Source organism: Lygodium microphyllum, chromosome 24 (assembly GCF_053477565.2).
Source record: "Lygodium microphyllum isolate KBCC chromosome 24, Lygodium_microphyllum_v1.1.10, whole genome shotgun sequence".
Taxonomy (NCBI): Eukaryota; Viridiplantae; Streptophyta; class Polypodiopsida; order Schizaeales; family Lygodiaceae; genus Lygodium; species Lygodium microphyllum.
The window spans coordinates 110,085,488-110,100,698 of NC_141158.1; the positions used below are offsets into that span (position 1 = coordinate 110,085,488).

General features: G+C 38.4%; 1 protein-coding gene across 1 annotated transcript in view; it reads left to right on the forward strand.

The window, feature by feature from the left end:
- Positions 1–13,133: 13,133 nt before the first annotated feature.
- LOC148015516 (CBL-interacting protein kinase 32-like) overlaps positions 13,134–15,211 on the forward strand; it is a 30,762-nt gene continuing 28,684 nt past the window's right edge. The window contains exons 1-2 of the mRNA XM_087665629.1: positions 13,134–13,915; positions 14,245–14,307. Coding sequence (XP_087521755.1) covers positions 13,745–13,915; positions 14,245–14,307 — 234 coding nt within the window. The 5' untranslated portion in view covers positions 13,134–13,744. The remainder of the gene's footprint in view (positions 13,916–14,244; positions 14,308–15,211) is intronic.

The following is a 15,211-nucleotide window of genomic DNA, read 5'->3' on the forward strand; positions in this document are numbered from 1 at the left end:
CAAGGGTTTGTAGGGTCTCGGGCAACAGTACGAAAGGGGTGTGGCACACACCCTCCATCTCCCATTAACTATTAGTAGAAATGCAAATGCACACAAGTTGCCAAGGTTACCAAGGTGCTCTTTCGAAAGTGTCTTCTAGGATGTATCTTCAACCAAGGACAAAGTAATCCAAAAGGGGACATTTGATACATAGATTGATGCACTACCTAGAGACATAGATCCTACAAGAAACATCTCTGAAAGTCCTCATGGAGGATGACATATTTTGTGCCAACAACGTCACTAACTCTTGCTTCAAATGTGTACATTTATGTTTCCAAATTCTTTGTAAAAAGCCAAAAAGAATAAGTGATTTGACATCTTACACAACATTTAGAGCTCTCAATTCTTTCACTTATCCCATTCTCACTACTTTGATGGAATGAAATGGTCTCACAAATTATACATTTTCATTATAAGGTATAAAGAGGGAATGCATAATACAAAGTGATTACATTTAGGTAAATTCGAATAGATTGAGTCCTTAGTGTTGACTAAGTGCTCTTAAACAAAATACAAATTTAGTAATAAAGCAATTCACATGGACAACCTACATTTCTTGTGTAGTTTGTTGCATTATCTCTATATAAAAGCATTAGCATGTGGTTGCAAATCAATGATCATTTTTTAAGTGTTCCTAACCAAGAACTTTGAGTGAGAACTCCTTTCAAGTGATTCACACATGTCGATCATGATCACAATTTGAGGAGGTCTAAAGATATGGGTGTTTAGGGTTATCTTGGTCCTCTTAATTTTAAGAGTTATTTCCTAGTTTGCTACTTGGACACAATCCATTAGCAAAATACGTATCCTTGATGAGCTAAAAAATGGAGATTATAATTTGAAATCAAAACTTCATCAAACTTAATTGTAACTTGTAAAACAAAGAAGGAAAACTCAAATAGTAGGAAACTAGATCATTATTCACTTGAAGTACAATGTATCGACTTTTACCTCTAAAACTTCAACTCAAGTAAAATGTGGACCTTGTTATGCCCTAGGGACATTATTAATGAATTAGTAAGCCCTTTGCATGAGACTAATGAAATCATGTGCTTGCAAATACATTGCCATTATAAGGTCTACAAATGGCATGCATGTAGCCATTCACATAATTTTAAGAACCAATTGTTTTGGGTGGTAGAGAATCATGAGACATATATTTTAATGAGACGTATATATTGCTTAAGGTTTTAGGGTTTGAAACTCAATCTTCTCAATTTTAGGAGGTGTTTTCTAGTTTGCTACTTGGATAAAATCCTTTAGCATACTAATTATCCAAATGAATTTAAATATTTTACTTGCCAAATGAAATCCTACTTGATAGTAGGAAAATGAAATCCTACCCAATAGTAGGAGAATAGGTTGCAAATATATGCTTACAAATACCTTCTTTGGTGCATAGGGTCCATCTTACAAAATAACCTCTCCCAAGTCTCAAAATTTGCACATGCTATGCTTTGCTTGCACCATAAAATGTTTATTTTCAACAAATAGATCCAAGTTATTTTGTGCCATGAATGTTTAGGCCAAAGAAAGAAATGTTTCTCTAGCTTCCATTCACACTATTTGGTCCTCTCATGCGAGGAGCAACACTACTACTAGGCCTCCTAGCACTCCTCTTTATCAAAGGTGGACCTCAACACAAGCTCTTAGGAGGAGGTATTTGATAGCCAAGTTCAATCCTCATCTTCCTTAGCAGCACTTCCACCACTCCTTGAGGGTTTGATGTTATCCTCATTTTCATTATGGGATCCTAGCATGAGCACCTTTAAGATGCAAGCATACCCACATGCATGATGTGGGCTTGAATTAGGACCTAACATGAGCCATGGATCTTGTGGGGGCATTAAAGAAGGAGCACCCTAACGCTATCATGGATGTGCAAGTCTGTTGGCACAAGGAGATGGACCTAGAGCTCAAGAAACTTGAGATCTCCTCAAATTTTACTGATGGCATCCAAGGCATGGCTATGGTTTTGCAAATGATGGCAAAAAATATGTAGACTTGATAGATTTATGTTTCTTGTATTGCTTATGATAAGAATTATTTATAAAAGCAACCATGCTACGCAATCGACTTTACAATTTGTTTTTCATCTCTATTGTACAATTTAAAAAACTTGACTCTTTAAAAAGATTGTTTTGAAGCTTCATGCATTGCATGTAAGTTTGAATTGAAATGTTATTTACCCAAAGTTGGGAAAAACCATTGTTTCAAGTGTACTTAAAGCAAAACCTCTTTTCAAAATGAAAAAGTTTGAAAATAGCAAGAATGATTATGACAAATAAAGTTGCATTGAAACTAAAATTTTCATATTTTAATAGCAAGTTGTTAGAAAATATTGACTCTCAATACATAGGAGAAAAGAGCAACCATTTTCATAAAAGAAAATTGTTGAAAATGATGGTGCTATCACTCAAAAACATTGTAGATATACATACTCAACAAAGTCATCTTGGATGATTGCGCCAATCAAAGCATCCAAGGAATCATCTAACCCGACATATGCAAAAAGGTTGTTTATAAGAGGATCACTAAGGTTGATAGGAATATTATCTAATAGCAATGGCTCATTCAAGACATCAATTACAAGATTGTGCAATTTATAATCAACAATTATCAAAAGGGGAAGTGAATCTATGTTCGGAGAGGTGAGTTTTCCCCCTAAAATTTTCAATGTGCCCTTCAATTGTCCACGAGCTCGCTCAACAATGATGCAAGCTATGGATTGAAAAAAAATTATAATGAGCTATGTAGGGATCATCCAACATTTCATGAGGGAAGGAGGTCATCAACCATGGAAAAAGCAAAAAGCCTACATCACCCATGATGTATCTTGGAATGAAAAGTCCCAAGTAGTCAAGTGGCTCCCCTAAATGTGCTAGTGCCCTTCACAAAGGCAGTAGAGGCTAGAGTTCTTTAGTACACTTAAGTATACACTTGACATTTGTGGAGCCTAGCCATCTGACATTGACATCTAAGAATTTCATACATGAATCACATATGCAACGGATGATTATACTAAAGTTACAATAATAATCAAACCAAGGCGTACCATTCTCATTTAGGGGAGAATCAAGTTTATATGTGTACAATTAGTTTTGCTCCATAGTACTTCAACAAGTCATGAAAGGATCTGAAGCAATCTTTTACCTTTGCAAGCTCCTTTTTAATGGAAGGCCAACAAATAAAATGGAAACCATATTCCATAATGCAATCCATAAACTCGTGCAAACATTTTGTGACAAGATTGGCCACATCCAAAACCATTTGCCGTGTGCACATGAGTATTTCTTGAGGCTAGTAGCATGATGACAACGGTAACTTTCTTCTCTACAATGAAAATATAGCCAAGCATGGTATAAAGGGGTGCAAGAATGTTTCCTTGCTGGAAATTGGCATTGAGGAAGTCATAGATGGGGTGAAAAGGGGACATAGTAGTCTGAATCACTCCCTCCATCACTCGTTGTCCTCTTAAGCATAGAAGATGAAATGGTTCCTACGAATAGATCACCTTGGTTTTATGTATTAGTTTTCTCTATCGATGTGGAACCTATCCTCTAAAGTTCCTTTCAAATCTTGGTTGCCTTTAAATAGAAATAGATGCACCTCAAAGAAAAGTAAAAAGTGAGTGAATGAAATGGTCCATGAGGTCACCCTCTTCCTTTATCCATTGTAGTACCAAAGGGCGTGCGGATGAGGCTTGTACATTGTCCCATAACGCAATGATTTTGACAATAGTTGATTGAATTATGGGCAGGACACATTGTAAGAAGGACTAGGCATGTTCCCTTTGGCAAGCTGCTATTGAAATGAGGTATGTTGAAAACTACTTGTACTCAAATGTGTGTGTGTGTGTGTGTGTGTGTGTGTGTGTGTGTGTGTGTGTGTTAATTGAGAAAATCCAAATAGTACTATTGGAAAGAGAAGAAATTGACCTTTTCCGAATAGGGATGAGCCAACCTATTCACATGCTAACATGATAAAAGAACTAAACTTTGCCCCCATTTCCCTTGGCATCACCTTGAAATTTAGTGAGGTCAAGCTAACATTTGGTATACATCAAAGTAGCATGGGTGCGACCAAGCTCTAAATGGTCCATACTTTGGCTAGGAAGCAAGTTGTGTCATTGTTATAGGCTACATCCCTATCCTTTTTTTTTTTTTTTGCAAGAAAGAATTGAAATTGCCCGTTGTACACACCCACATGCTCAAACCACTTGAGCTAGGGTAAATGAGCCAATTTAAAAATGGGTACTGGTAAGATGACACTTTTTCGGTATTGAGGAGCTCCAATAATGTAACACTAGCGCGCGCGAAAGAAGTTGTCGTGCTATCGCATAGCAACTTCGCTCAATAATTCATTTCTCCCCTTTCTCCTCTTTCCCCTCTCCATTTCCAAGAGGTTTATTTCGAAATAAAAGTAGTTTATAAAGTTTGCAATACATAACACCAAACATAGAAACAATCTCTTCTATGCACCATACTTTCAAACTTTCCTCTTTACATGTATGTAAGGAATCACATGATTGCTTCGCGCGATATTTAGAAACAATAATGTTATACCAAAACAGGTCATAATTGAAGTAAAGACCAAGCACCACAAAAAGAATTTCTCCAATAGATATTTATTTCTCTCGCTCTCTCTTTCTCTTTCCCCCTAGTTCTATCCATGAAACCTATTTCTCCCTCTTCATCTTTGCCCTTTGTTTTATTATATTTTCTCTCATCTCCTCTCTCTCTCTCTCTCTCTCTCTCTCTCTCTCTCTCTCTCTCTCTCTCTCTCTCTCTCTCTCTCATCAAACTTAAAACCAAAAGTAGTTTATAAAATTTGCAATACAAATTGCCAAACACAGAAAGAATCTCTTCTATACACCATATTTTCAAACTTTCCTCTTTACATGAATGTAAGGAATCATATGCTTGCTTCGCACGATATTTAGAAACAACAATATTATACTGAAATGGGTCACAATTGAAACAAAGACCAAGCACCACAAAAAGAATTCCTCTAAGAGACCTACTCAAAATGAGCTCTCTCCTTTTTTAAAGAATCGTTCTTATCTCCAAGCAAGACATCCATAGATGAAGTAGAGCCAGGCTCCAATATCTCTAGCCTCTTTCCACTGATTATGACATGATGTGAAGGTATAAGACACCCTACCTTGTATTAGCAAGCCACAAAGGCCAAGTATAGGACACCGGGTTGTTTCCAAGCACCATAGGCAAATGGCTATTGCTAACAAAAAAGACAATGCCTCCAAGATGCCTAATAGAAACAAAGCTTTCTCTTCTTCAAGGAATCGTTAGAAAAATCTTCACCCTTTCGCAAAATATGTGGAGGCAAAGCAGGGAATGATCCCACAATTTTTGTTGGTAATCGCATGGGCGATGCGATAGTCTTGCCTCTCTCTTTAGCACCTGCATTGGAAAAAAAATCATAATATAAGTACGTGAAACAACTAACAAAGACTATTTCATTTCAACAATAATAATAGATGGTTGAGCATTTGTGAACCATTCAACATGTACCGTCAAACGTTGATGCAACATCACAAAAAAAACCCAAACCCTTGAACCCATACTTAAACCAATGCCTCGGAATCTTATTAGTATGAGAGTGTTGAAACCTCTTCTTATGGTCAACCTCATACATATGAACCCGAAAACATTGTGTGTATCCACAATGTACAACTTCAATAAAAACTGGGAGCTTGATGTCTAACATCATCATATAAATACTCAACAACTCTTGCAAGTGTCCTTCTTATGATATCATCACTCGTTACCTTGCGCAACATGTCATGTAGCTCCTATTGATAGTCAAAAGTTGGGTAATAGTGCCACTCTAGGGTAGCCATATGCAAAAGTCAAATAAATAGTGAAATACAAAAAATATTTCACTTCCAAAAGAGTATATGCTATCGAAACATGGCACAAAGAGTAATTCACACATACGCCATACCAGGGTTCCCACATGGTCATCAATAATCACATCTCCGTAGAGAAAGCAATGCACATTACTACACCTTTCGAAATACATCCTTGTATACAATGTTTGTGGTCATATCCCCATCCTTTTCATCCAATAGGACTTTCACACCATGCAAAGATTTTACTTTTGAAAATGCAACATACAACTTACCATGTGTAAATAATGGCACCTTTAGATAAAGCCTAACAATGGACAGAGTCTGCCCCTTTGACTTGTTGATTGTCATAGAGAATGCCAACCGTAAGGGAAATTGCCTCTGTTTCATTGTAAATGGCAATTGTATAACATTGGAAATAAAAGTAATTCGGAGAATAAAAACTCGTTCACCCACATTTGCCCCTGTTATTATCTCAGCATCTATCACTTTCCTATTGAAATCCCTACATATCAACCATGTGCTATTGCACATACCCCTTCCTGGGTTTAGGTTTCTAAGAAGAATAATAGGTGCATTTATCTTCAACAACAATAAATGAGGAGGAAACCCACCCTAAGGTCCAATGTATTTAAATACTCTATAAAGTACAAAAATGAGTCATCCATCTCTGCAATTGAATCTGCACTATAATATTGTCTAACCTCGCCTGGCATAAGTTGCAATGCATGATCATTCAAGGTAGCCACCTCTGTATTTTGTGAGGCAAGTATAGCCCGCTCACTAAAATATGTTGCGTAGTCACCCACATTAGACGTGTCATTGTAGACGGTACCAACCAAGGTTTTGATAGACTGCCCTTTCAATACCATGCCTGGTGGAATACACAACTTATCAAAATTTTCAGTAATACCCACTCCATCCCCTATTCCTTGAATCTAACAAATGAACCAATTGTCCACTACACTACTAATCTATTGACACTCTCATATTCCCGAATAGCCTTAGTACCCTTATGTATGGCATAAAAGGTATTGCAGATGTAACAAAGCCATGTTAGATGCCTCATGTTGTAGAACACAAAGAAAGGCGTGCACGTGCTATAGCTACAATGCTATAGCTGCAATCTATATATGATATCCTCTACCATTGGCACCAAAAATCTTTCCCATAGATTCCCAGGCCGAGCAGGCTCACAAAAGACCAAAATTGCAACAAACAAAGTACGGAGTTGAGCACCAGTTTGCACAGAGCAGTTTCTTCCAAGCACACAATATACTCATCATCACTCTCCAACATACCCCTTGCAATGCAAGCATCCCTAAAAGTATCATAGATCACATCATCAACAGTACACAAATCTTCAAAAGAAGTAGACCCCTGACACTCTATTAAAAGCATCCGCAAATAGTAGAACTCACCACAGGTGGGCGCCACAAAATACATTTGACCACACGTATTCCCACGCTTCCTCTTAGTCCACATCTTATGTCATGCATTCCACACCCAATACACTAGAAAGTCCTGATAGCGAATGTCCTAGCCTCTGGATGAATGCGATTGCACACGAACCATTTAGTAAGAGTAGTTTTTTGGAGGTCTTCATTTTACACAACATTTGGTACGCTATCTGCATCTCAAAACACCACATAATTCTCACCAGGTAAGTGCACTTGCAAATGCTGTATATCATGCTTTTCATCGTGCAATGCATAATCATAGATCCGCCAACATGCCTCAAAGGCAAAAACATATCACGTATCCAAATAACTTTGAATCTCGTCCACCTCATGAACATTGCCATCAATCCGTGTTGAATCAACCCCAATTGAAAATCTGACGGTTGCATGGTCATGCCCCTTTTACACATACTTATACACATACTTAATAGCCGCTATCGTCGAGCACACCTCCACATTTATGTGTGCATTGTATTTCTTACTCAAGTAAGGATTACATGGAACAATCCATTGATTATCAATAACATTACCATTTATAATCACAATTTTTCCATCATCCTGTCTTTGATAGATGGGATAGCCAGAACTATCAACCATTGTCATGCTCACTAATTTTCGTAGGTAGCCTTTAGTACATCTACCCTTTTCCATGCATGGACTCTTAGGATTCAATCCTCCATAAGGGCCATGAATGTTGCATTTTGAAATTGTCTCAAATAAGGGTGGAAACTTAAAATATATCCAAAAACTCAGCACAAACCAGTCTATCATAGTGACATGCTTTAGAAGGTTTAAAAGACCACTCTACAATGAGCAAAGTATGAGAATGTGGTAGCCCCCTCTTTTGGAATTCAATCACAGTAACATAGCCCACAACCTTTCCAAAGAGGTCCTTCCACAACAATGTGTACATTAAATCAACGCATTTTTTATGAAACACACGAGGAGTAAAATCTGGACGGTCATAAGCACTTTGTCCAGGTAACAAAGCATTAGTTATCTCCAACCACTTTGGATTGCATGTCATTGTTATAAAATGGCTAGGTTTCCCCTTGCATTGCACTATAGCCATGGCATCCTGATATAATTGATACATTTGCCTTGGCCCATCCGTGAATGATGATGGTAAAACTATCCTCTTGCCAACAGAGGCACCAATAATCTGAATTGGCCCATTATCATTTGCCCCCGCCATGTCTGCCAAGTCTTTGTAGACCTCTGATCGCAACACTAATTGATTCTGGCGATACCAAGTTAACCTGCATTGCTCTATACTACAATAAGCATCAACAATAAAGTGTTGCAATAGTCGACCACCATGCAACATACATACCTCAGTATCTTTGCGCATCTGAAGACGGAATGCATAAAATTTGCATTTGGGTGACACAATTTTTATTGGACGATTCATATATGTCAACAGGAACACTGACATTACTATGGGAAACCTTTATATGCCAACCATCATCTCCCATAGGAAAAAGGAGGACATATAGCATTGGCATATATGCTCTATGCAAGTTTGAAATAGCAACACATTGACCACCCGAGTGTAAACATGAATATCTTGACGATCAAGAGTACTCTCGTCACCCTGCCCCGACATGATAGCTACAACCTCAGTTGTGCTATAGGAGCAGAGTACTGTTTGCCGGTTCTTTGAACACAAAAAATACTCATTCTTAATTCTTGCATGGGATTATTTTGCACTTGCACACCCACAGACCTAAAAGCCAGTGAATATATGTTGTGTCAATGCATCATACACTGAGGCTCCCCTTGCAAATTTGGTAATAATATCATGCATAACCCCCAACCAATTAAACAACTCATTCTCGGTATCATAAACATAGAGTTGTGCAAATCTCGGCCTTTCTTGATGCTGCACTTCAAGAGGAAGCAAAGGACCTATACGGTGATAAATAGAACCATGCACTCTAAAGGTGTAGCCATTCCCGACAACAGGCAGCTCATCGACATTAGCTCCGAGTGATACAAATGCAATAGCACTATTGTATGCTCATATGTTATTTTTAAATGTCCTTACTTTGAGGGTGCATACCATGCAACAAATCATGCAATGGTTGCGGTGGATGTTGCAATGATGGCAACATTACTTTTCCATTTTGAGAACAATGCTTTCCAAACAAAATCGACCCTTGCACCCGAGTCTCGCATCTCCATAACTTAGCTAAACACCTCTCACATATTTCAGAAAGACTCCCCATGGAATGCACATAAGGCTCTTGAAATAGCAATACCGTTGTTGCTGGATGAACATCTGTTGTAGGCAAAGCATGTAAAATGGAGCACAATCCACCATTTTGGGGATCAAAAATAGCAATATTATCAACGCGTGACTCATTAACTACGAAATTTCCCACATTGTGGTGATTCCCAAGTGATTCCCAATATGTATCATAGCCAAATCTATATCAACATGCTGTTCAATTGGCTCATTATCCACATTTGCAATTTCAACACGGCGAGAGACACTCTCACAAACCACTCCATTATGATTTTTTCCATATTGGTAGTTAGACATTGACACATTATTAACATGTGGCTTGATAATCACACGATCAAGGCCATTGCAACCACCTGCCGATGGCAAAGCATTCATCAAATCCACACCAAATTGTCATCGAGCTGGTTCATTATTGCCAGTTGCAATCTCAACGTGAAAATGCCTACTTTGAACATCATGCATCCTTTGGCAATATCCCCTAATGGTCCTATCATGGCTTGAAATCCCTCTTTAGGAGTTAAATGTCAAATCATTATTAACATGTGATCCACCAATCACATGATTCTCTATATCCATGTGATATCGGGCACTACAACCAACCGATGATGGCAAAGCATTAGGCAGGTCTACATCAAACTGTCGTTGGTCTAGGTCATGACGACCACTTGAAATCCCTTGTTGAAAAGGCAAGTTTTCAACATCCCTATAAATGGATCTACTATGATCTAAAACCCCTTTTCGAGCCTTAAGCCTAGCAATCTGTCGTCGCTTATACCTTATGGAGGTAAGCACACCCCTACGAACACGCAACACATAGTCTCTGGTAGTTGCTCGATGCGAACATCCCATATTGACTAGATGGCCACAAAATTTGTTATCAACAAATTCCATTGAAGGCATGGCTCAACATATACGTACACGCACATTGAACATTAAATATTAAATATCAAGACATAGAACAAACCTCACACACACACACGCTAACTTAATCATCGATCAATGATTTTTTAATTAATTTAAAGCAAATAAATAAAGCATTAAAATAACTAGTAACATAAGAAACATTAAAATAACTAATAAATGTAAATAATTTAAACAATACAAATGTCTCTCTCTCTCCCTCTCTAACTTAATCATTGATCAATAATTTAAATAATTTAAAGCAATTTATCTAACTAAACTAACTAACTAACTAATAGATAAATCTATAAATAATCTATAAATAAAAGATTAAAAAATATATATCCCTAAAATATATTTTCTATAATCCATAAATCAATAAATTTATACATCTACAAATAAAACATCAAAATAACTAATCTAATCTAAACTAATCAATCAATAAACCCGAAAAAAAAAACTAACCCAACTAAGCATTAGCAATAATATAGACAAACCAAACTATCTAAAGGAGAGAGAGAGAGAGAGAGAGAGAGAGAGAGAGAGAGAGAGAGAGAGAGAGAGAGAGAGAGAGAGAGAGAGAGAGAGAGAGAGAGAGAGAGAGATCTAATCTAGACTAACTTACTAATCAATAACTCACTAACTAACTAATCTAATTTATCGATCAATTAACTATCTAAGATAAGTAACCAATCTAATCTAAACAATTTAAACAATACAAACCTCACACACACACACACACAAACTTAATCATCGATCAATGTTTTTTAATTAATTTAAAGTAAATAAATAAAATATTAAAATAACTAACTATACACAAACCTACTTTAAACAAACCTACTAACTTACTAATCATAAACCATTTAAACAATACAAAATTCTCTCTCTCTCTCTCTCTCTTTCTCTTTCTCTCTCTCTTAATCATTGATCAGTAATTTAAACAATTTAAAGCAAACTTTCTAACTAACTAACTTGATTAAAATAACTAATCTATAATCTATAAATCTATAAATAAAATATTAAAATAACTAATCTAATCAAATCATAGACAAACCAAACTATCTAAAGAAGAGAGAGAGAGAGAGAGAAACATTAAAATAACTAATAACTGTAAATAATTTAAACAATACAAATGTAACATTAAAATAACTAATAACATAAGAAACATTAAAATAACTAATAACTATAAATAATTTAAACAATACAAACGCTCTCTCTCTCTCTCTCTCTCTCTCTCTATGCCTTCAAGCCGCATTATTTGCCTACGTGACCAGTGTACCATTAACAAACCAACCATACATTGATGCTGCTGACGTTGACGTTGTTGTTGCTAATGACGTTGATGTTGATCTTGTTGACGTTGATGTTGCAGTTGTTGAGACGACGCTAATGTTGACCTTGCCGACGTTGCCAACGTTGATGCTGATCCTGACTTGACGTTGATGCATGTCTAATGAGCAGTTGTTGCTGCTTGATGCTATTTTCTTGACTGACATCGTGGACTGATGTCATTGCTGACGTCGTTGATGCTACTAACACTGACGTTGCTGACATTGCTGCTAACATTGACACCGTTCTGCAGTGCTGATGACCTACATTGCTGCATAGAGCAAATGAAAGACAGAGAGTGTAGTGGTGATGCCTGACACAGACATATGATGCAAGTCGAAGGCACAGAGAGAGAGAGAGAGAGAGAGAGAGAGAGAGAGAGAGAGAGAGAGAGAGAGAGAGAGAGAGAGAGAGAGAGAGAGAGAGAGAGAGAGAGAGAGAGAGAGAGAGAGAGAGAATCTCACCGTTGTTGTACCTGGTGATGAGCTGCCTTCGAGCGGGAGCAGGAGCAGTGAAGAGACCAAGTAAGAGCGAGAGATAGACAAAGGAGGAGGAGGAGGAGGAGGGGGAGGAGGAGGAGGAGGAGGAGGAAAGAGAGCACGTACACCTTAACTTCCCAATCATGAGCAATTAAAGTGTGAGCGACAGAGAGAGGAGAAGGATGACACCTTCCCAATCATAGACACAATTTCCCAAGATTTCCAATCAATAAGGTCCTTGCTTTGGTTTGGGAGGCAGGTTTGGGAGCTCCTTGGTGCTTCGACACCTCCCGAACCTGTAGCTCAAATAATCAAGTAGTATAGATGGGCATTTGGTTTTATGGCTTATGTGAATGCCTTAGAGCTTTCCTATTGCAGGATATGAGTTCAAAGTCGTCACGCTTTCAAGTCATAGTTGTTTTTTTTTCAGTGCTTGGTTGTGACTTTATAAAATGACTATATTAACATAATAACGATTTTACTTTTCGCCTTTGCCGTTGCGATGTGAAACATTTGAGCAAGAAATGTTTTGTTCTGCAAACGCGCAATACATGAGTAACACTACTCAACGAATTTTTTTAATCAATTGCCCTGGGTTGTTGGGGAGCGACTCATCTCTACTAGGGGTGTCACATAAGTGGCTCCTCTACCGTACAACCCCATTGGCACATCCCTGGGGCCTGTTGTTTGTAACTATCCATTACCTTTCTGACACATTAATTTACAGCTTACCTAAAAAAAAATAAAAGAAGAAGTAGACGACAAAGAACGACCATAATTCATGATTGAGTCCTATTGCAGTGCACGCTTTTCTCTACGCAAGCGGATAGAGCGTCAATGATTCTGTCCAGGCAGAAGTCAAGGCAGCTTCACAGTGCACACGCAGAGAGAGAGAGAGAGAGAGAGAGAGAGAGAGAGAGAGAGAGAGAGAGAGAGAGAGAGAACTCGAGCTCAAATGGTATCTCTGTTCAGGGAAGCTGGTTGCATGCCAGTTCTCTATCCACTTCAATAGGCATCTGGGGTGCGCGCGCGCGCGAGAGAGAGAGAGAGAGAGAGAGAGAGAGAGAGAGAGAGAGAACTGAAATGCTAGCCCTATCTAGGAAAGCATCTTGGATGCAGTCCAGTTCCCTGTCCGCTTCAATCGGCCTCTAGCCCTATCTAGGAAAGCACCTTGGATGCAGTCCAGTTCCCTGTCCGCCTCAATCGGCCTCTAGTCCTTTTGATTCTCCACGGTTCTTTTTCAAGCTGTTTTAATGAGCATTCTCCATCTCAACAGGCCAGCCAACAGATTGTTCCGGCACACCGTTCACCGTTTGTCAAGGAGGAGAGTGCCTTATCAAACACCTCCACATTTTCTCCGATTGTTGCTGGAAAGAGGCTGACGCACTGTTCCGATCTGTCATCTTAATCTGTCCAGATGAGCCTTTCAAGCACACGAGTAAGAGTTGGCCGATATGAGCTCGGCCGTACCCTTGGGGAGGGTACTTTTGCGAAGGTCAAGTTTGCCAGAAATATGGAAACCGGTGAGAGTGTTGCCATCAAGATACTAGATAAAAAGACTGTTCTTAAACACAAGATGGTTGATCAGGTACGAGACTGTTTTCTTGCTCTCGAAGGATTCTTCTTGATTTCTTCCTGCTAGACGAGAAGTATTGAAGGATGCTGGATTGTTTTCTCGTTTCTTTAAGGATTCTTCCATTTTCTTGCATTTAAGTATGTGGTCTTTCGATAAAGGGGTTGGCATATTGCAATTGCATGCTATTTGACTGTTATCTTTGAGCGCCTTGGTCATGCTCACAAGGCTTTTAAAAGTTTGTATCCAATGCACAGCAGAACGAACTTGCCTTACTTTTGTACGCGCAACTCATCAAAGTATGGATTCAGTGTGACTAATCAGGATGGACCTTGTGTTTGCAGATCAAGCGGGAGATTGCAACAATGAAGCTCATCAAACATCCAAATGTGGTGCAACTTTTTGAGGTTAGTTACTTCTTGATTCTAATTGCTTAGTAATGTAGCCCTTTTAGCAGCAGTATAACTTTTCCTGTTTGCTTCAAATAAATTTGATACGCTTCCCTACATAGAGTTTAGTAACTTTAATTTTATATGCCTGCACATGTATGTTTTGTGCCACGCATTTCAACAGCATGCCTGTGTGCATCTCTATATGTGTTGTGTGTGATCGATAGCCATTCCATAAAAAGCAGTTATGCAAGGTTTTGCCGCACCGGAGGCCCATCACTCTCATTCTAGGATTAGCTTTGTACTCTCCTTCCCTCTTATGTTCATGAGAGCCTGGGGATAGATTTACTGAACTTGTGGCACGTGCAGTAAATTTGTAACATTGGAAGGTTCAGTTATAGAGGACGACTTGATGCATGGTGCATCTTGCCAAAGTTGAGATTTGAAGCCCCTTGGTTGGTAAGAGTGGCACATATGGTGGATTTATAACGTTGCAAGATTCAGATATAGAGGAAGACTCGATGCACTTGTGTTGTGTCAATGTTGAGATTTGAAGACCCTGGGTTGGTATGATTTACAGTAGTTTTCTATTTGGCCCTTACATAGTGAACCTTTGTTGTGTGTGATCAATTTCTTGGATGGTTGAGAATTCCTTGCTTCTTTGCAAACGTCAAAATTGGTGCTGAATGGAAGGCTTGTAGGACAACTATGTAGAGTCATGGGCTGCTAATCGAGTGCTAATCTTTGCTCTTGCATGCATTGAAGAAGGAAAGATGAAAACTGACCTTTGATTGTGAGCAAGTTCTACAAAAATCATACTGCAGACACATGTGAGGCATTGGGTTATTATAGCGTCATTCTGGTCATACTCTCCTGTAGGGGCATTGGGTTATTATAACCCTGAAATTTGAAAAGTGTCACA